The following is a 23029-nucleotide window of genomic DNA, read 5'->3' on the forward strand; positions in this document are numbered from 1 at the left end:
TGCAGCCGCACTGACATGTCAATGAAGAAGAGAGGGTGCGGTGTGGCGGCTGACGTGAGCGTGGATTCCATTTCTACGCAGGTGAACGTCGAGATGCATCATGTTTTTGTTAGGTTCGACCAAGCATCATGTTTTTGTTAAACAAAAAACTGTTTGTTAAAAACTTTATCTGTTAAAAACTTTGTTTGTTATAAAAGGTGTTTGTCAAACTTTATTTCTTAAAAATGTTGTTTGTCAAAAAACACTCCTTTTGCCCACGTTAACTGGGGCTTTTAAATTTATATAAGCCGTTTTACAAAAAATATGTTTTCTTCTTGGTCATCGTAAAGTTTTTTTCTACCACTTCTTTCTCGACTCGAGTCTGTGGTTAATAACCGGATAGCCTTGTTTCTCTTTAAAACCGCTCAAGTTTAGTTCGCTAAACTAGCCTGAGAAGCACTCCACCTTCGGGATGGGAGGTTGAAGCCAAAGGCTGACCCTCTTGACGTCTAGAGATCTGTTATGCCATGATTAAGCATGACGGAAGCACAAATTTATCTTAAAGACCAATTCGTATTGGCACCAAAAAGCTTGATTTAATTTAGGTGTTAATTTTTTATGTGAGTTTTTGGTTTTCCAAGCTTATGGCACTTTTAACCTATTTGTGTGTCTCTAGGATAAGTCTCGCAGCTCAATGCCGGACTCCTTTAAAGCATCAGCCATATTAACGGGGGGATGTGGCTATCGGTGGTGATGAATAAGTCCTCCATGTCATGTCCCTATTCCGACGATGTTGTTTGGCATAGATGGAGAGCATGTGGAGCTTCAGTTCACGGCCAAATCATGGGCCTTATTTTTGTCTTCATTTTATCTAGGTCTCGACGATGTCCTATGCATAGGATGATGTGGTGTCATGTTTTTGTTCTATGGTTGCTTCTTCGTTTAATGAAGCTCAACCAAATGGGGTTCCATCGGGGAACTTGCTAGGATTTGTCCCCCTATTTTGTCTTGCCAAAGCTGAAATCATCTTTTGGCCCTCCTTAGTGCCAGCTCCTCCGGGATGGCAATTTATCCACATTGTAATAGTCGTCGTCTTCTGGTCTACATTGACAACTTCCTGGCCGCCGCTTCTTCAAGATCTTTGAAGGATCGAAAAAGTCACTATGGACAACTAAATTTTTTTACTTTAATCATTAGCAAGTTTAGACTACATGAAATATAAAGATGTGCCTAAACAGTTGGTACGTTGGGATAAACAACCTACATGATGCTTGCAAGTTCAAGTGACAAAAACACAAGTAATAGCTATGGTTATTATTAACCGAAGACTATGAAGCTACAACTCTATGTAAAAAAATACAAATTATAAAAATAAATAAATCAAAATAAACTCCCTAAAAATTGTTACGTAGGAGTATATCCGATCGCTCGGAAACAGCTACGCGCAGATGGGGAGTCAGCTGATTGACGCTCAAAATTTCACTTTGCGTGAACTGCGGGCTCACATAGCTTTCTCGTTCTGCCACGGCAATGCGTAGCCAGCTTTCCGTACAAGTTATCCGTAAGTGTATCATTTTCGGAATATAAAGGCAAGGAAATCCCCTTCAACTGGCAAGCTGGGCCCAAGAGTCAGAGCACGTGAACCGCTCCGGGCACGTGCACGCTCTCCCCTTGACCTACCGGCTTGGTGTTTTTCCCCTTCCCGAATTTCTTCCCCCCTTCCGGTGGCGATCTGCCTCCGACGACCGGAACCACGTCGAGCGTTTGGCCCTCTCCTCCTCCTACCCTCTGCGCTAGATCGAATCACTCTTACTGCCTGGATCGGGCCTCCCGGGGTAGCGGAGGAGGGAGGAACGGGGGGCCTTGTAGAGAGGGCTGGGCGCTTGCGGCGGCGGCGGAGGCAGAGCCGTGCTTGCCGGCTGCAGATGCGATTTGGTGTGGAGGTGAGGTGAAGCATCTGGCTCATTCGAGGTCCGGCCGAGGGCAGCGATTTGGGGGACAGCAGTGCACAGTTGCAGAGCTTCGGTGAACACAAGTGACTCAGAAGACCAAGTAAGAAGGTGTGTTTTCTGCTCAAGTTGTAGAGCTTTGCTGTCATTCATGTTTCTGAGCAGTGACCAGTGAGCATATTTTTTGTTTCATTCATTTTAGTGAAGCTCCCGTTTGTCAGCAGGGCTAGCTTGTTTGATTTCCATGTGAGATGATGAAATTCGATAATGGAAACTTGGATATACAGAAGCTGTTGGGTTAGGACTGTTACATTTATGATGAGTATTACTTTGCTGTAGACACCACCATATACCTGCAATTTCTCCTTTATAAAATCCACGGGGCTCCTCCCCTGTTGGAATTCGTATAGGATAATTCCTGACATTTGGTTCTGCGTCCGTAACTGATGTGAACCATGGGACTCTAGGCGTGTCCACACCAGGGTATCTTATGCAAACTTAATGTGCATCCTATTATATGTGAATTCGTAAAAATATATTTCTTTGTGGTTAGTTTTGGTTAACATTTTGCTGTCGAGACTGTTCATCTATGTGAGTGAATGCAGTGAAAAAATGTTCTTTGTGGAGCCACTTAGTAGATTTATTAAATTGCATAAAGTGTGGCAGTATAATAACTCTGCATTATGTCTTTGTTTCCCTTCTATTGTATTTGCAGTCTCTCTGGTGGAGCATGTACTAAACTGTTAACGGAAGGGTTCGAGGAGTATGTTTGCCCGAGCTTGAAACCTGATTTACTCATAGCTCAGGAAGAACTGGTGAAGCCATCCACGCGTGTTTGGATATTGATTCCATTATACTGCAGCACAGTCTGTAGTTCTGTTGGGTGATGGAAAAAATGACCTGGTAGAATGAGAAGGAATTAAAGAACTGTTTCAATGAACATCCTACAAGACCTTAAGCATCTCAAGCACATTAGCTTGCCGGCGAGGCTTATCATTTGCAAGTGCCTTCTCATAGTGATTGGCCTTATTGTATTGAGAGCAATTATCTCCCCTTTTCTTGCCATCAGCTCGTCCGAGAAGAGTTTTTATGACTCACCAACCCTTGACTTGTTCCCTGGAGTTAGGAAAGGCAAGTTTGTTGAGGTCCCGCAGATTATATGGGGATTGAACAATCAGAAAATTGCATTTGCCAGAGCATGCTTGACGGCAAAATTCATGAACCGTTCTCTACTCATGCCAAGTCTGAGTGCTTCGCTTTTCTACAAAGAGGTTGACTTGCTGCAGCCTATTGCTTTCGACAAGGTATTTGACCTTAATAAGTTCAATGCCCGCTGTCATGGGTTTGTAAGGGTAGCTCGGTATTCAGAAGTTTCAAATCGTACCGAGCCTTTCAAACTTCAAAAGGGCAGTGGTAGGAGGTGGACAGTGGAGAGAGATTTGGATCAACTGCAACAATCCAGATTGGGGGAGGCCGATGGCTTTGAAGTGATTCATGTCACTGGGAAGCATCCATTTCTGTGGCCTGATCATTGGCCAGTGAAAGACTATGCCAGGATCTTCGATTGCCTTGCTGTAGCTCCTGAGATAGAAACTGAAGTTGTCAGGGTCATATCCAAGATTAAAGATGCAGGGAAAAAAGCAAGACATGATGCTGCCGTTTCTCATAATAAGAAGAGGATAGATGGTTTGAAAAATCTTCCTGTGCAGTACATTGCTGTTCACATGAGAATAGAGAAAGATTGGATGATTCATTGCAAGAAGTGGGAGCAGCGGTCCAATTTAAAGGAAATTTGCAGCAGCAAAGGAGAGATCATTCATAAGGTCTCACAGATCACTGACCTACGTCGCCCGGTTGTAGTTTATCTTGCAGTAGCCGACAGCCTTCTAGAAGATGATTCAGTAACCAGTGGTTGGAGAGTTGGTATGGTTGCTTATGAGAAGAAGAAACTTGGAGTTACTGACATATACGAGAAACAGCCTTACCTTATAAAGTCTGCCATCGACTTTGAGGTATGCGCAAGAGCGGATGTGTTTGTTGGCAATAGTTTCTCAACATTTTCCAACCTTGTAGTATTGTCTAGAACAGAAAGGTTATACAAGTTAGGGAAGGCAAGCTCATGTGGTGAGGATGTTGGGCTGTCGTCCTATGCGTACAATGTCATTGGAGATGATGGCGGGCCACAGAAATGGATGACAGATATGCTGGACACAAGCCTTCAGCGCATAAGTTACGGAACGAATAACGTTTCCTGCCACTGACCTTCAACACATGTAACATCTAACCAAGACACAACCGCAGACAGGAAGATAGCTTTGGCTGAATCTTGTCTAGAAATGAGCAGGTGCAGCAGCTTCACGTTACTTTCCATGCTAGAATCTTGACAGTTGCACTGGCATGTCGCACTTGCAAAATGACTTTGGCCAAGAATTGTTTGTGTAAGTGTGTACAGAAGTTGTTTCCTGAGCAGCATTATGCTGAACAGTTTTTTAGCATTCTGTGTGATGCATTGTTTGCATTCTGTGGTTCACTGGGAGGAACTTGCCTCACACTGTAGAGAATCTGACGCTGGCACTTTCACATGAAACATTTGTATCAAGTGTATTCGTTCGTTTATGTTGTTAAAACTCTTGATTCTGTAGCACCTTGTAATTTCCTTGAGAATGATTCTTCTTTGGATGTGTTCCTTCTCAACAAAATGCCCAGTCGGTGTAACCACAGACATCATATATCAACATCTGTGCAATGAAAGAGGTTTGATGTGGGGAAGTTTGAAGCTCATGGGGGCTGGAATTAACAACTTAAGAACGAACAAAGGGGACGGCAATTTCTGCGCAGACAGCTGATTCATCCAAAATAACTACAGGTAGTATACTTCTTTTTAATATATAACAGTTGATTCAGTCAAGACAACATATGTCCTTGGTGGCAAGTTCTTTATGGATCTATCAAGGCATGGACCATGTCATGTTTAGGATGTGTAGTCTGCCTGCACGTCTGAAGATGTTCTGGTGAGCCCAGATGAATGAAACATTGCTATTTGGCTAAAAAATTATATTTTTTTTGTTGCTTCCAACTGTCCTTCTGGACCTGGACAAGCTAGTTGCAGAAGATTGTGATATTGTTCAGAAAATCTGAGCAAACCACCTGCTATCGGAGTACGGAAGGGGTTGGTTTTTGTTATGTCCTGATGAAAAATGGGCATAAAGTTCAGAGAACATATGCAATGGTTAAGTTTTTTCTTCTTGGACAAAAATGCAGCAGTAAACTATATATGCTCAAATTATGCCCCAAATTATGCACCAGATATTCCCAGTCAGCAATCTTGATTATGTGAGCACTCTTTAACCTATTATTTAAATGAAATCATCCTGATCTCATTAAGCCATCATATCAGGAGGCAAAAATGTGTTTAATTGGTAGGGTTAGGGGAATCTGAAGTAAGATCCTAGGCAGTAGTTTTGTTTTCTTGACTCTTACAAAATTCGTTGATGAAAACAAAGATGGTTACAGCAGCAAAAGATCCATGCTTTGTATTTTACAGTGGTGCAGCTTACAGTCAATAAATTCAAGTGCCACATGTCGCTTCAAACAAAAAGTATTGCGTAACAGCTTGATGGTTGCCATGCTGTGCCAGCAAAAATAGTTCCAACTGAGAACGGCAACTGCTAAGGCTGATACATCATGCTCATGTTCATTTAGGGAAATAACTAATGTTATCTGGTTTCATGCTGTAGCAGCTCAACATATAAACCTTGAGAGTAACAGGGTTTTGTCCTACCTTGTACCTGGAACCAAGCTATCGGTTACTATATATCACTTGTCTTTCTGCTACTCTTCTGCAAACTAGTGCAAGACTCACAAGAACAAAGGCATTATGGAAGAAAAGGACTGCCCCGTCGAATCCTTCAAACACGAGGATGACAAGAAAAGCACACCACCAGAAATAGCAGTTGCTGATGAACCGTTCCCATTCTTCGGCCTGCTTTGCTACGCCGATGCGCTAGATTGGCTGCTCATGGTATCAGGGACAATTGGGTCCTTCGTACACGGCATGGCACCTGCAATGTCATATTACATACTTGGCAAAGCTGTCGATATGTTTGGGGACAACATAGGCAATCGGGAGGCAATTGTCCATCAACTTACTAAGGTTAATTTTCTTTCCAAAATATTCAAGGCCATGATATAAGACATCATTAGATTTTGTGAAGTGTTTTTGTTTGATTTTATTAAGGTTAAGAAAGCTGTTGGCTATGTCACTGACGGTGTATATTCTTGTTCTGATTTGTAGTTACTTCCATATATGTGGTCCTTGGCAATTATTACACTTCCTGCTGGAATGATTGGTGAGTACACCTCTTCTAACTTTGCTAGTTTACCCAGTGTAAACAAAATCATGAAAGTTGATGGTATTACTTAATTATGATGAGCTAAACTATTTCACAGTTATGAGAGTACTGAAGAATAGTAGAATTACTTCAAGTCAACATGGTAGCACAATATAAGTGCATGCTTATTGTATAGTATTTGAGGTAATGAACATTGGCACAAAAGAAACATGAATCCTAGTTACAGTGGAAACTTCTGTATATGAATATAAGTTCTTATTTATAAAATACAAAATGTGCGTAACATCCAGGTGTCAGTCAATTTCAGTGGGGCCTAAGTCACCCTCTGTATGGCACTATTTGCAAAGTTGCATGCAAGTATGGCCTACATGTAATCCTCGGTTTGAGAAACTTGGTACCAAGCAACTTTGAGTTGAAATTAGGCCAAAATGCTGAATTGAGAGGATTCTTCAAAAGCTAGTTTTCATGAAATTATGGAAATTCTAGCTGATTTCAGCGGCCCGTTAAAATTTTCAGTGATAACCAATTTCGGGCAGATTGAAATATAACTCAAATTTTGGTCAATTAAAAAAATTTAGGTGGTTCGGCTGAATTTGAAATTTCAGTGATTTTACTGGTTACCAGAATTGGTCTAAAAGGAGAAGTTGTGAACCCTTGAAGCTGGTTAGAATTTTATTATTTTGTGTTGATGCCCCAATCAAACATCTTATAGTAGCCACCTGACAATAGCTTGGCATAAAATATTATGTGAAGTTCAGAAGAACAGCAGCACATCACAAACCAAAGAAATGGGCACAGAAAACAATCTTTATGATGATAAAAGCGGGGAATTTCATAATAGCACCAATCTCTATTTAACTACTTCTCTTATTTAACTCTTCGTGCATGAACAAGAAAACACCACGTGATGGAAACACAAATAATATGAAATGGCATCAGTATATATTGAAATAAACTGTCTTACGTTTCTGCCACAATGTCCCTGTGCTGCAGAAATTACATGTTGGATGTACACAAGTCAGAGACAAATGACACGCATGCAGATGGCATATCTGGGATCAGTACTCAGTCAAGATGTCGGAGCTTTTGACACCGACTTAACCACCGCGAACATCATGGCCGGAACAACTAATCACATGAGCGTCATAAAAGATGCAATTGGAGAGAAGGTATCAGTTTGCATGTTATAGCATTCACTGTATGTTTGTTAATCCAAAGAGAAGCAAAAAAGATTGTTTTATGGTAACAAATTATGAACAGTATCTTACTTATTTTTCTCAGATGGGTCACTTTATTTCTAATTTCTCCACATTCCTAGTCGCTGTCATTGTTGCTTTTGTGTGCTGCTGGGAGGTGGGTATGCTCTCTGTGTTAGTTGTTCCGATGCTTCTTGTGGTTGGAGCAACATATGCTAAAACAATGATTGGCATGTCGATGACAAGGATAGCTTTGGTCTCTGAAACAACCACTGTTGTGGAACAGGTACCTACACAATGACAGTTTTGTTAGAAATAAGCAGGTTACCATATTAAATGTATATTATAAAACATATATTTGTGCAGACTCTTTCACATATCAAGACTGTCTTCTCATTTGTTGGAGAAAACTCGGCGATGAAATCCTTTGTGAAATGCATGGACAAGCAATACAAGTTAAGCAAGAAAGAGGCATTCATAAAAGGACTAGGTTTGGGAATGTTACAGATTGTAACTTTCTGTTCGTACTCACTGACAATCTATGTTGGAGCAGTAGCAGTAACTAGAAGATCCGCGAAAGCGGGTGAGACAATTGCGGCTGTTATTAACATCCTCTCCGGTGCAATGTAATACTGAGAACTATCTTTCTAGCAATATATCATACTGGCATGGTTATCCCAAATTACTATTCATCCAAAATAATTATCCTGCGGAGTAATCAGTGCTGATATTTTTGTTATCTGTGATTTCAGATATCTCTCAAATGCAGCTCCAGACCTTCAGATCTTCAGTCAAGCAAAAGCTGCTGGTAAAGAAGTGTTTAAGGTTATCAAAAGAAATCCAGTGATAAGTTCTGGATCAAATGGAAGAATATTGGAGAAGGTCATTGGTGACATTGAAATACGAGAGGTGCATTTCACATATCCATCCCGTGAAGATAATCCAATTCTCCAAGGTTTCTCACTGGCTGTACCGGCAGGCAAAATTGTGGCTCTTGTCGGGAGTAGTGGATGTGGGAAGAGCACTGTGATTTCTTTGGTTCAGAGGTTCTACGACGCTATGTCAGGTACACGTCTAGGACATATACCTAACACCGCACAAACTTTAGCCGAGGTGTGTATAAACTTCATATAGTTTGCTGGGCTGTATTCAGCAGTGCTTGATTTTACGACTTCAGACTGCATTCTTGACATAATAAAGTTGCAAAAGTATCTTTTGTCACGGGGAACTCTTGCAATCCCCCTTTTGCTATGAAAATGGTGTCCTCTGTTGTGCCACTTGTTCTATCATACCCCATTTTGTTTCTGCCACTTCCATGTGGTTAAAGGGGTTTGATCATTAAGAAAAATAGATGAGCGGAGAGAAATACCAGAAATCATTATAAACTTAGAAATTGTAAATCAAGAAGAACAGATAAAATTCAAAACAAATAGTGAGCCATTGAATAATTTTAATTTCTGAAGCAAAGATGTAAAAATAAATTAAATAGTTTACAACGGGTAAATTTTAAGGGTCCCATAAACTTTAGAAATATTGATATGTTTCCATAGTGCAAATATTCTGATGAGAAATCCTAGTGTAAAAATTTAGAAAAAACTTAACCTTTTTCGCAACATCTTAAGTATATCCTGTTATAAAATATTACTAAATTTTCTTACTGGTTCAAAAGTGATCCATCATTTTCCCATATTTCCAGTATTTTAATTTACCTTTTCTTAATTTATATTATCTTTTGTTTTTTTAATAAAAGAAAAACTAATTTTTTGATATTTTCCTAATGGTCAAACCCTTTGAACATACTTAAGTTGTCACAAACGCAACATGATGCCAGAATAGAGGAATTAAGGAGAAGATCGTTTTTAGAATGCGAAATGTTATTGCAAGATTTTGCAGTGGAAAAAGAAAACAATCATATTATATTCTACACCAAAAGTTAAATAATATGTTGACATGTCAAACAGAACCAATTGTTGCAAAAAAAAGGAAAATTCAAATGATGTGTAGAATGTAAAATTTTCAGATTTTACTTGTGTTTGTAATACGGTGTGGAATGCAGGTGACATATTAATTGACGGTCAAAACATGAAGGAACTTGATCTGAAGTCCCTGAGGAGAAATATAGGTTCAGTGTCTCAAGAACCATCACTCTTTTCTGGTACTATTTCTGATAATTTGAGAATTGGCAAAATGAGTGCAACTGATGAAGAGGTCACTGAAGCAGCAAAAACAGCTAATGTGCACACCTTTATTTCCAAACTTCCAAACCAATACTCAACTGAGGTAAGACTTATGTTCACAAAGCAAGGACAGTGAAAACTTCACAAACCTCTCTTTTATTCTAGTATGTTCTAAGTAAAATTATTGAGTTTAATAGCTCCCTGGCTGGCCGGCCAGTCATTACGTGCCATGATTCATGATTAGGAAAGGCTGATGAGGTCGTTATCTGGGCGATGGTGCTACAGTGCCTAGTGGCGATTTGGGCGATTTGCCGGCGACTGGCGTCTATGCCGTGCTTCCCTTCCCGGTTTCCCCTGATCCCTTCTCCCCTCAGCTATCTTCTCTTCTGATCTGGTTTTCCTCTAGATTCCCCCTCTATCTCTTTCCCTTTCTCATGTATTGGTCTTCCTTCCTCTGTTATCTGTCTCGTCTTCGAATCCTACTTCTAAGTCATCTACTCTGTCCCAATAATCCTGATTTATTCTTCCTAGTGGTTTTCTATTCAATCCCCTCGGTCATCCCTTTCTTTTTCTGGTTGGAGCATGTTGTCGATGAAGCTATCCGGTGAGAGCCTTACTGCTTTTCCCGGGAAGACGGGAGGGCGCCTAGGTGTGGATTTGGCAGAGATGGAATGTTTCAAGGCGAGGGCGATGCAGATCATTCGCAAGTCGAGGGATCCGTCAAGATATCTCGAGTTGATGCGAATTAAGGCGGATTCATTACTGGATTCTGGTGGGTCTTCGGAACGAGGGTTGTGCTCGTCGCGGGAAATTCCTCTTCCCCTGCAGGTTGGCACGACGACACTTGTACTGAATGGAGCTCAGCTAGCTGCTCCTGAGATTGATATTACTGGGCGATGTCATGGAAATAAGCCTCTGGCTGGGTCTGATTCTAAAGCAGCAGAGGGGCAAGTGGATTTGGGGATGAATGATGCTGCAGTTGGCGTTGGTTCAGAGGGGCAGTGCCTTCTTCAACTGTGTGCTAATGCTGACCTGGGAATTCAACAATTTATGTTTTGCAATACAAAAGAACTGGATTGGATATGTGCGTGCATGTTTTCGGATACAAACATATCCAGTTATCGCTTTGTTCATGGAGTCCCGGTGGAAGAGGAGCCAGATCCAGGAGGATTTTGGTTGTCTGTTAAACATACAGTTAAAGTGCAGTTTCAAAGTTTGTTAACAAGTACATGGAAGAAGATCCAGCGGAATACAAAATGGGGTTTCTGGAAAAGCTCAAATAATATTAATACATGCTTCTTTGTTCGTTGTGGGCAGGATACTGATAATAGAATTATGGCAAGAATTCTGATCAAAGTAACTAGAGTGAACAATGTGACAGAGTTTTCTTTGTCTCAAGGATGTAGTGGTGTGGGGATACAGAGTATTGTTGTGATCGATGGTACAGCAGGATCGGCGGCATCCCTTGAGGATGACCGCCGGAACCAATGAATATTCTCTGCCTGAACTGTCGCGGAATTGGGCAACCGGAGACAGTTCGTGAAATCTGTGACCTGATTAGGTTACATCGCCCGGCCTTAGTTTTTCTCTCGGAGACTAAGGTCTCAGATAAGAGAGCTCAGGAGTTGAGGCATCGCTTGGGATTCAGCAATGCTTTCGGTGTTAAAGCAAGGGGGCTGAGTGCTGGTCTTGTTCTTTACTGGAATAATGATTCTAGTGTTTCGTTGAAATCTTTCAGTGACTCGCACATTGATGTATTTGTGTGCAATGAAGAGACAGGGGAAAAGGAATGGCGTTTCACTGGGTTTTATGGGGAGCCAACAAGAACCAAGAGGAAGAATAGTTGGGAATTAATACAGTTTATGCGAAGAGAATATGATCACCCATGGCTGTGTGCGGGGGATTTTAATGAAATTCTTGATGCATCTGAACAGTTTGGAGGCAATGACAGGGAAGAATGGAAGATGGAAGGATTTAGAGATACTGTTGATTACTGTCGCTTCACTGATTTGGGCTTCTCTGGTCTCCCATATACATGGGATAACCGACAGCAAGGACAAAACAATGTAAAAGTTCGCCTAGATAGAGGACTAGCTGATGATAAGTTTTTAGATTTATTTGATGACACTTCTGTGCGGCACATTCAGACCTCTGTGTCTGATCATTGCGCACTTGTATTAACGACTAATAGATCAGCTTGGTTACGAAATAAAGGACGAAACAAACCGTTTCGCTTCGAAAATGCCTGGACTCGCCACGAGAGGTATGAACAAGTGGTGGAAGAAGGATGGCAGCCGCAAGCTAATGATCTGGCCGGCGTTTATGATGCGCTGAATGGTGTGCGACGTAGTCTGCAGAAATGGAGCCGGGAGGAGTTTGGTTCGGTGGAGAAACAACTTAAAATGATGAGAGAAAAATTGGAAAGGCTAAGAGCAGTCTCTTTAGGAACTGGGCCAACTCTAGCTGAACGAGACCTTCTCAAACGCATATCGGAGTTGCTGGCCAGAGAGGAGGCTCTCAAGAAGCAACGGTCCAGGGTTTTGTGGCTGCAGGAAGGTGATAGGAACACTGAGTTCTTCCATGCTAAGATGAAAGAAAGATCACGTACAAATAAAATTAAGTCATTGCGGAAGCCAGATGGTACGGTTGCGACCGAGCAACACGAGTTGGAAGCAATTGCTATGAATTTTTACATAGATCTGTTTACGGCACAGCAAGAGACTCATCCGGAGCTAGCAACAGAGTTGGTTCAGTGTAAAGTTTCACAAGAAATGAATGAAAAGCTGTGTTCTGTTATCACAAATGAGGAGATTGAAAGAGCTCTTTTCATGATGCATCCAAACAAGTCCCCAGGTCCAGATGGTTTTACAGCAGGTTTTTACATTCACTATTGGCATCTTTTGAAAGATGTTGTTTGCAATGCTGTGCGTACTTTTCTTGAAGGCGGTGATATGCCGGAGGTGGTTAATTCTACTGTTTTGGTCCTTATTCCAAAAATAAAAAATCCGCAAGACCTTACACAGTACAGGCCAATCTCATTGTGTAACGTGCTCTATAAACTAGCTTCAAAAGTTCTTGCCTTGAGGCTAAGACCAGTACTGCATCATATCATCGCGGAAGAACAAACAGCGTTTATCCAAGGACGATTGATTTCAGACAATGTTCTTACGGCTTATGAGTGTATTCACTACCTCAAGAAGAAAAAGGGCAAATCTGGTGATGTGACAGTTAAGTTGGACATGGCCAAGGCATATGATAGGGTGGAATGGTCTTATCTACGTGCGATGATGAACAAGTTGGGGTTTGCAGAAGCATGGATCGATAGAGTTATGGTATGTGTGCAGTCAGTATCTTTTTCTGTGTGCGTGAATGGGCAATTTTCTTCCACTTTCAGACCCACTCGAGGATTTAGGCAGGGGATCCAATATCTCCCTACTTATTTCTTATTTGTGCGGAAGGATTGAGTTGTTTGCTGAAATTTAAAGGTCCGGTACATCTTTCTCGAGGTGTAAGAGTTGGCGTTCATGCTCCATGGGTCTCACACCTACTATTCGCCGATGATTGCTTGGTCTTTACACAGGCTACGGTTGAGGCTGCCACTAGGCTGCATAACATTTTGGATATCTATAAAACAGCTTCTGGTCAGATGGTCAACCGTAGTAAATCAGCCATTTTCTTTAGCGCAAACTGTACTGATGAGACAAAGGCAATGGTCCATGTGAATATGGAGATTGAGATGGAAGCATTAGTTGAGAAGTACCTTGGACTACCAACCGCCATTGGTAAATCTTCTGATGTACAGTTTGAGCACATAGCAACAAATATTCGAAAATTGGTGAATGGGTATGTTCCTAAACTCTTAAGCAGTGCGGCAAGGGAAGTTTTGATTAAAGCGGTATGCCAAGCTATCCCAACTTATTCTATGAGCTGCTTTAGACTTTCCAAGAAATTGTGCAAGAAATTAACCAATATTGTGGCCCGCTTCTTTTGGGGGGGAGATGATAATAAGAGGAAATTGCATTGGAAGAAGTGGAAGGATATTGCAATACCTAAAGGAGAAGGAGGGATGGGTTTTAGGGATTTCGAATTATTCAACCAGGCTATGCTGGCGAAACAAGGCTGGAGGTTGCTTACATCACCAGATTCTCTATGCGCTAGAGTCTTAAAGGGTAAGTACTATCATGATCATGAATTTATGTCAGCTAAGAACAAAAGAGGATCCTCGCATATTTGGAGAGCCATTCTTCATGGCAGAGAGGGTCTAAAATTAGGCCTGATAAAGAGGGTTGGTGATGGTTCTTCTATTCACCCATGGGAGGATCCATGGATTCCTTTTAACCATGGTTTCAAACCCCTAATTCAGCTTCCTGATGCAGCTATCAGTAGGGTGGAAGAATTGATTGACGCAGACAATGGTGAATGGAATATGAATTTGATTAATGCAAATTTTGTGGAACTGGATGTTAGTGTAATATGCAGGATTCCGATTAGTAATTCAGCTGAGGATATTTGGGCTTGGCAACCAGAAAAACATGGTCATTTCACTGTGAAATCGGCATATAGAGTTCTTGTCTCTAAAAGTCGTCAAACTTACCAGCCCAGGTCTAGCATCAATCAGGAGAAGGTATGGAAGAAAATGTGGAAACTTGAGGTCCCTCCCAAGGTGAAGAATTTCTGGTGGCGTATTATCCATGACTTTATACCCTGTCGTGCCGTTTTGAAGCGACGACATATGGAACGTATTGATTTCTGTGACACTTGTGGTCAACAGGAAACTACAATGCATGCTATCTTTGATTGCACTTGGGCAAGGATCTTCTGGGAGCAGGTGAAGTCCCTAACTGGCATAAAAATTCCTGACCTACATCCACACTCTTGGATGTTCGATGTGGTGGATGGTACAAAGATACCCCAATCTGAAGCTTGTATAATTTTAAGTGGAGCATGGGCGATCTGGACTGAACGAAATGCAAGAAAGCATGGAGAGTCTGGGCACTGTATCATGCAATCAGTAAGATGGGTGATAGACTCGGTAATGGACTCAACAAGTGCTGGAAAAGTAAGCACGCCGAAGCAATCAAAACAAATAAAATGGAATCCACCTGATGAAGGCGTGATGAAGATTAATGTAGATGCATCCTTTGATGATGTTTCCTGTCAAGGTTCGACTGGGCTGGTTATTCGGGATAGGGAGGGTGCATTACTTCGTGCACAAGCCCTTTGGTATAATTTTGCAGCTAGCTCACAGTCCATGGAAGCAGAAGCAATTCGAGATGGGGTTCGAATGGCTATTGAGAGAGGTTTCAGCAAAGTTGAGGTGGAAACTGATGCTCAAGCTATTGTTAAGTTGTGGGAGTCAGATACCTTCGATCGTTCGGAGATAGCTGCCATTCTTCAAGAGATCAGGGAGCTTTCTGATCAATTTGAGAGTTTTAGGCTGAAATTCGTACGTAGAGAAGCTAATGAAGCGGCTCATTTATGTGCGAAGCAGGCGACAAGTGTTAGGAGAAGATGTTTATGGCTTAATTACACTCCTGGTTTCCTAATGAACACGTTGTATCGTGACTGTATGCCTGCTTAAGTAAGCAATAAAACTCTTATGTTGCAAAAAAAAAAAGAGTTTAATAGCCTTACAGAAATGCAGACTACATTTCAAATTGGGCACTCCATTGTCCCTATCCCTAGGTAGTCCATAGCGAGCAGCAATTTGTTGCATAAAGGATAGCTAACTTATTTAGATACCAAATCTTTATAATAGTGAGCATTACCCCTATTCATGGATTACTTCAGGTAGGAGAAAGAGGTGTGCAACTATCAGGAGGCCAGAAACAGAGAATAGCGATCGCAAGGGCTATTCTAAAAAATCCTCCAATTCTTCTGCTTGATGAAGCCACAAGTGCTCTTGATTCAGAATCCGAGAAGCTAGTTCAGGATGCTCTTGACAGAGCTATGCAAGGGAGAACTGTCATCTTGATTGCCCACAGAATATCAACAATTATAAACGCGGACAAGATTGTTGTTGTGGAGAATGGAAGAGTAGCTCATTCTGGAACTCATAGAGAATTGCTGGAGAAAAGTGCATTCTACTCGAGTGTATGTAACATGCAGAATCTGGAGAAGGAATCTGGCCAGAGTAGAGACAGGTAAATGTAATCAATTACATGCTTCTTTACACTGTATAATGTCCCCTTATCAAATCCATCATCACATTGTACATGTGCCAGAAGATGAATCGGCGCTGTGCTGAAAATATGTTTCTCTAAACTGGACCAACATAAAGTACCTAATTTGATTACTTATAATAAGGGTACAACGCACTCACTAGTTTATTTTGAGTGGTAAAACAGAATCACTGAACAAGACGAAGAAGAACAAGACAACAAGCCATCTTTCACTGCAGATGATAAAGAGAAGAAAATTGAATTGACCTCAAAGCAACCGAAGCAAGGGGCCAGAAAGAGAACATCTGCTTTCTACAGAATATATTTTCGAACATTTAAACTTGTGCCTGGTAAAGTTCTGCTGGGTTCTACAGCAGCAGCAGTCTCTGGGATCTCGAGGCCTATATTTGCTTTCTTCATTATAACGGTTGCCATGGCATACCTGGAGACAGATGCGCAGAGAATAGTTGGCAAATACTCGGTAATTTTGTTCCTAGTTGGGTTTTTAACATTTTTCAGTAACATCTTTCAGCACTATATTTATGGCCTGGTCGGTGAAAGGGCGATGAATAACCTAAGGGAGGCCCTCTTTTCAGGTATGACACACGAACATAAAGTTTCGGGTCTCTCACGAGTGTCATTTAGCACAGGCGTATATGGACGGTCATTGTCTTGAATGTAACACCATCTCTCTTTGCTAAATGCAGTCGTTCTTCGGAGCGAAGTAGGTTGGTTCAAAGAACCCGGGAACAGCGTCGGCTTCCTGACCGCACGTGTTGTCAGCGACACCTCAATGATCAAAACGGTTATATCCGACCGGATGTCCGTCATCGTTCAGTGCATCTCTTCCATCCTGATAGCAACGGTGTTAAGCACAGCAGTGAACTGGAGGATGGCTCTAGCCGTATATGCTATGATGCCATGCCACCTAATCGTACAAGTCAGGTCAGCGAAAGGCTTTGCCACTGACAATTCCACTTCCCACCAGAAGCTCATCTCGCTCACCTCAGAGGCCGTCAGCAACATCCGCACCGTGGCGTCTTTCGTTCAGGAAGAGGAGATACTCAGGAAAGCGGACTTGGCACTTCAAGAACCGATGCAGACTATCAGGATGGAGAGCATCAAGTACGGGGCGTTGCAGGGGGCTGCCCTCTGCCTATGGCACATGACGCACGCCATCCAGTTGAGCTGCAGCATTGCGCTGATTGGCAATGGACTGGCAACGTTTGAAAACTGTGTACGGTCATACCAGACGTTCGCGCTGATGGTGCCTTCCATCACGGAGCTATGGACCTTGATCCCTATGGTCATGTCGGCGCTCGCGGTACTGGACCCTGCGCTCGACATTCTTGACAGAGAAACAACGATTGTGCCGGATGTACCAAAAGTGTCTCATGATGAAGAAGACAGAATTGTGGGTGGCGTCGCGTTTGAAGGCGTCAGCTTCAGCTATCCCTCCAGAGCAAAGGTGGCCATTCTGGATGGCTTCAGTCTCGCCATTGAGCCAGGCCAGAGGGTCGCCTTGGTCGGCCCGAGCGGCGCCGGGAAGTCCACGGTGTTCGCGCTCCTGCTAAGGTTCTACGAGCCTAGCCAAGGAAGAGTGCTCGTGGACGGTAAGGACATCAGGGGCTACAACCTGAAGTAGCTGAGGAGGCAGATAGGGCTGGTCCAGCAGGAGCCGATCCTGTTCAACCTGTCCATCAGGGAGAACATCAGCTACGGCAACGAAGGCGCGTCGGAGGCGGAGATAGTGCAGGCCGCGACGGAGGCCAACATTCACGAGTTCATCAGCGGCCTGTCGGCGGGGTATGGCACCGTGGTCGGGGACAAAGGGAGCCAGCTTTCCGGGGGGCAGAAGCAGAGGATCGCCATCGCCAGGACCATTCTGAAGAAGCCTGCCATACTGCTGCTGGACGAGGCGACCAGCGCCCTGGACGGCGAGTCCGAGAGGGTGGTGATGAGCTCCCTGGCCGCGAAGGGGTGGGGGAAGAGCAGTATCGGCGAGGTGTCGTCGAGCACGACCACGAGCATCACGATCGCGCACCGGCTGTCCACGGTGGCGAACGCGGATGTGATCGTCGTGATGGAGAAAGGTGCGGTGGTCGAGATGGGCAGCCATGAGGCGCTGGTCTCTGTGAGCAATGGTGTTTACTCGCGGATGTACCGTGTGCACGTCAAAGGGGCGAAGGACTGAGTTTCTTTGCATGGGTTTCTGATATGGCTGCAGCATTATTAGAAATTAAAGCATCGAAAATTCTAGACTAACGGACTAATACAGGGTTTTACGGGTTTTACTCTGTGTTATAACAATTTAAGCATCATTTGCTAAGTTTAGGTCTTGTCTTGGTGGGGAAACTTGCAGCCCTGTGCACTGGATAAGCTAACTGTCACTTACAGCCGTGTTTTCCTGCATTGTGTCATTGTGTGGGGAAACGTTTACAAACGGTGCACCGGCCGAAGCTTCGGCCGGTCCTGCGCATGCCGCTTGATCGCGATCCAGCGCTCCCGCACCTCCCGATCCACGTTTGCATGTTGGTTTTCTTTTCTTGGCCCATCACGTGGTCTTGGCCCACCACGTTTACTCGGTCAGCTCTATTTTCACCAACCGCTCAATCTGTGGGGTGGGAAAAAGAGCTATAATTGCAGACGGACAAAGTTGCATCCGTTTCTTGTTGCAACGACGACGATTTTTGCTACCACTATCGTTGTCTTTTGCTACGACCAACGTGTTTATTTGCCACATCCATTTTTAATGGTGATGATTGGTGGCCGGCGTTCGTGCAGATGATTGGGACAACGATTTTTGCTGCAACTGTCGTTGGATTTTGCTATAACTGACGAAGAAATTTGCGACATCAATTCATGGCAGAGATGCACCCGGGACAACAACGACGATGATTTTTGGTTGCAAATGTCGTTGTCTTCTGCTACCACCAGCGAGTTTTTGCTACATCTATCTTAATGGTGATGATTGGTGGCCATCACCCGTGCAACCCTGTGCAACGAACGTCGACGGTGGAAAAAAGCTTCAACCATCGATTTCTTGCCCAAATGAAAAAAGCTGCAAACGTTTACATGAAAGCTTCAACCTGTTTACATGAAATTGCTGGAACCGGCTTTTCTTCCTCGACGATGGCCATGGCGTCTCTTTGTAGCAATTTTTTCTGCGCTGTAGGTTGAAGCACCGTCGTCGCCATTGTTTTTGCTAGTTGCAGCTTCCTCGCAGCATGGTCACAACATTTTTTTGCTGACGGATCCAGCAATTGGCGTATGGCAGTCTCTTGCCGTTGAAACAAATTACGTTGCCGGTTCCAGCTTTTGTGGATACTGTTTGTAACTGTAACGCCCCAAGACCGGAGCTTCAGATGCCTTCCAGGGTTTTCGGATTTCGTTGTGTGTTTTGTTTCGTCTGTTGCATTCATCTTTGCATCGCGTGCATTGCATCATGTCATCATGCCATCATGTCATTTCTTTTTTCTTAACTCAACTAAATAAATGGCATGGATCTTTGATCCATTTAAACCGAGGGAACTCACATGGTGGTTTCTCTTTATAACCTATCCTCCCGATAGTAGGGAGCTATATTCAATATTTCTTTAATTTGATATTCACCATAACACACGTGCAAAAATAATCCTCATGCCTATTTCCACTTCGAGTTTGACCTTCAAATCTTGTCCACAATTCTGTATCTCTTTTATCGAGGTTCCTCTAAAAACCGAACATTTTGGACCTTCCAAACCTCCACTTCCTATTCACCCATTTGAATTTAATTCAAATGTGTTTGAATCTAAGCCTTGCATCCATGCCCACTCCTATTTTCTTGGATTAGACTCATTTTTGTGAGTTTGAGAGTATATTCTTTCTCCTACCATCTTCTTTTCTCTCTTTTCTTTCTTTCTTTCTTGTTTTTCTTCTCTGTTTTTTTTCTGTTCTTTAGAGTGAGAGAGAGAGAGCCCAGCCCAGCTACAACCTATGCTAGGCCGGCCCTTTAGGCCCACCTAACCCTTGCATGCAGCCCACTAGTGCCGCAACCCTAGACCCAGGGAGCCCGACTCCCTTCTCCCTCGATACCTTCCCCTCGCGCCGCCATCTCCCTCTCGTTCCCTGGCCCCTCCTCCTCACGGCCTTAGGGTCCGTCGCTGCCCCATGTTGCTGCTGCTTCGTTGCCCGCCTCCCATCGATGACCGGGGCTGCATGTTTCGGTTCGCCAAGTACCACCACACCCGAGTCTTTGCCTTGCTTCGTTTTGGGATTGAAGACCGAGATGAGACCGCCAAGACCCTGAACGACTACCGCCGCCGAAGTCCGCGAGTACAACTACTTCCACAATGCGTCGTGTATGACTACCATCGCTTGGGTTTGACAAGACTCCGAGTACCACTACGCCCCATCGAACCCAAACCGTCTCGTTTGCACACTTCGAAGGTATAACCGCCGAGACGACCTTCCGAGAATGAATGTGTAACACCCTCGATGCGACTATATCTCCCACGTGTCGAGGCACGACTTAGAGGCATAATCGCATTGAAGGCATATGTCGCAAGTTAGGCAATCTTCACAATCATCCCATGTAATATAGATAATAAAAGGGGAGATAACATAGTTGGCTTACACTCGCCATGTCAATCAAGTACTTAAATATCATTACATCAACCAAACACTCATGGCCCGACTACGGCGCCAAAATAAAAGATAACCCAACATGCGACACGGTCCCGATCACCCCCAACTGGGCACCACTACTGATCATCAGGAAAGGAAACATAGTAACGTTGAGAGTCCTCGTCAAAGTCCCACTTGAGCTCGAGCGCGTCACCTGGAGCGGAATCATCAGGCCCTGCATCTGGTGTAATAGTAATCTGTGAGCCACAGGGACTCAGCAATCTCGCACCCTCGCGATCAAGACTATTTAAGCTTATAGGTAAGGCAAGGTAAATATGTGGAGCTGCAGCAAGCGACTAGCAAATATGGTGGCTATCCTGTTTGCAAAAGAGAGCGAGAAGAGGAGGCAAAGCGCGAGCGAGAAACTAGAGAGCAACCTGCGCAAACATTACTCCAACACCGTGTCCACTTCCCGGACTCCGCTGAGAAGAGGCCATCACGGTAACTCACACGGTCGATTCATTTTAATTAAGTTAAGGTTCAAGTTATCTACAACCGGACATTAACAAATTCCCATCTTCCCATAACCGCGGGCACGGCTTTCGAAAGTTCAAATCCCTACAGGGGAGTCCCAACTTAGCCCATGACAAGCTCTCACGGTCAACAAAGGAATAGACCTCCTCCCGAGACGTTCCGATCAGACTCGGTACCTCGGTTCTTCAAGACACTTCGATAGGTTAAAACAAGACCAGCAACACCGCCCGAATGTGCCGACAAATCCCGATAGGAGCTGCACATATCTCGTTCTCAGGGCACACTCAGATGAGACATCCTACGAGTAAAACCAACCCTCAAGTTACCCCGAGGTGGCCCCGCAGTCTACTCGGTCGGACCAACACTCAGAGGAGCACTGGCGGGGGGGGGGGGGGGGGGGGGGTTAAATAAGATGACCCTCGGGCTCCGAAAACCCAAGGGAAAAAGAGGCTAGGTGGCAAATGGTAAAACCAAGGTTGGGCATTGCTGGAAAAGCTTTAATCAAGGCGAACTATCAAGGGGTTCCCATTATAACCCAACCGCGTAAGGAACGCAAAATCCGGGAACATAACACCGATATGACAGAAACTAGGGCGGCAAGAGTGGAACAAAACACTAGGCGAGAGGCCGAGCCTTCCACCCTTTACCAAGTATATAGATGCATTAAGATAACATGGCAATATAATGATATCCCAACAGGTAAATAGATGTTCCAACAAGGAACGGCCTCCAATCTTCACCTGCAACTAGCAACACTATAAGAGGGGCTGAGCAAAGCGGTAACATAGCCAATCAACGGTTTGCTAGGACATGGTGGGTTAGAGGTTTGACATGGCAATTTGGGAGGCTTGAAAGCAAGTGGTAGGCATCGTAGCATAGGCATAGCAAAAGAGCGAGCATCTAGCAAAGCAAAGATAGTAGTGATTTCGAGGGTATGATCATCTTGCCTGCAAAGTTGTCAGAGTTGACTGGATCCTCGAAAGCAAACTCAACGGGCTCCTCATTAGCGAACTCGTCTCCCGGCTCTACCCAAACAAGACAAACAAGCAACAAGGACACAATCAACCACGTGCAAGGATCAAACAATATGATGCAAGGATGGTATGCTATGCGGGATGCATATGCAAGATTTGACAAGGGATGCATGAACCTGGCCTCAACTTGGGAATCCAAGTGTGCCACTGGAAAGATGAGATGAAATCGCTTGAAAACGATAAAAAGAACGCCGGAATCGGAGTTACGGTTTGGAAATGGCAAGTGATTCAAATATGACCACGTTCTGTGATTTACAGCAAGTAGCCATCTAAATGCAATGAGATGAATAAGCTACAGCACCCAAACATGGCATAAAAATACATGGCAGAGATGCATTCATGATTCTTAACAAAAGTCTAGCACTGAGCTACGACCAATTCATCCATTAACAGGTTCAAACAAGCATGGAAAAAATGCATATGGTAAACAGATCTCAGACTTAGTGAAATTAACACCTGTCTGGAATTTCAGATCAGGTAGCACACTTCGGAGCAACAAAACTACATGCTACAGGACCTGAACATGGCAAAGTAAAGCATGGCATGGAGCTACTCAAAAAGCTTAACAAAAGTCCCTTAGTGACCTTGAGCCAAAAGGGATCAGAAAATACAATTGCAAGTATGTGAACATGGCAAAAACATAATCAGTTCACAGACTTAGTGAAAACTGGAGCATGCTGAAAGCAGATATCAAGTAGGCATATTTACGAGCTCGATGCACTCACCACGGAGCAAGTCATGATAATCTAAGCATACACCCATCAAGAATACACAAAATGCAAGCTAGACATGGCAAGAACAATAACATAGCATGCACGGATCAACTACAACATCATCGGCAAAATCGCTAACAAGTAGACAATCCGCCCAGATTCACGAAGTAGCAAAAGTAGAGCTCGATTGACTCAAGCTAGGGTGCTCCATAATTGCAAACAAAGACATGGATGGATATAGCACTACAATATTAACAAAACATCCTTACTAATCATCCTCAAAAGAGGCACGGATCACTAGGAAACAACATGAACATATGGCAATATGA

At 43.5% G+C, this 23029-nt stretch overlaps 2 protein-coding genes across 2 annotated transcripts; both read left to right on the plus strand.

Moving 5' to 3' along the window:
• The first annotated feature begins 1600 nt into the window (after positions 1–1600).
• Positions 1601–4565, plus strand: LOC125531224 (O-fucosyltransferase 23). The gene is made up of 2 exons (XM_048695630.2): positions 1601–2039; positions 2644–4565. Exon 2 carries the CDS (start codon positions 2864–2866, stop codon positions 4187–4189), a length of 1326 nt encoding a protein of 441 aa, XP_048551587.1. The 5' UTR covers positions 1601–2039; positions 2644–2863; the 3' UTR covers positions 4190–4565.
• A 140-nt stretch (positions 4566–4705) lies between these two features.
• On the plus strand, positions 4706–18353 carry LOC125531223 (ABC transporter B family member 1-like). Its single transcript, XM_087526958.1, has 10 exons — positions 4706–6081; positions 6223–6277; positions 7274–7449; positions 7562–7762; positions 7843–8102; positions 8229–8542; positions 9533–9756; positions 15444–15796; positions 16001–16410; positions 16522–18353. The coding sequence occupies exons 1-10, from the start codon at positions 5806–5808 to the stop codon at positions 17457–17459; spliced, it is 3207 nt and encodes a 1068-aa protein (XP_087383084.1). The 5' UTR covers positions 4706–5805; the 3' UTR covers positions 17460–18353.
• Positions 18354–23029: the final 4676 nt, after the last annotated feature.

Source organism: Triticum urartu, chromosome 6A, assembly GCF_056163025.1.
Source record: "Triticum urartu cultivar PI428250 chromosome 6A, HENAU_Tu73, whole genome shotgun sequence".
In the NCBI taxonomy this organism is placed as follows: Eukaryota; Viridiplantae; Streptophyta; class Magnoliopsida; order Poales; family Poaceae; genus Triticum; species Triticum urartu.

Bases quoted from the DNA above. Each gene is read 5' to 3' on its own strand.
- LOC125531224 (XM_048695630.2), top strand. From the start codon at position 2,864: ATGAACATCCTACAAGACCTTAAGCATCTCAAGCACATTAGCTTGCCG.
- LOC125531223 (XM_087526958.1), top strand. From the start codon at position 5,806: ATGGAAGAAAAGGACTGCCCCGTCGAATCCTTCAAACACGAGGATGAC. The intron at 8,103-8,228 runs GTAATACTGAGA...CTGTGATTTCAG, and splicing joins AACATCCTCTCCGGTGCAAT to ATATCTCTCAAATGCAGCTC. The intron at 16,411-16,521 runs GTATGACACACG...TGCTAAATGCAG, and splicing joins AAGGGAGGCCCTCTTTTCAG to TCGTTCTTCGGAGCGAAGTA.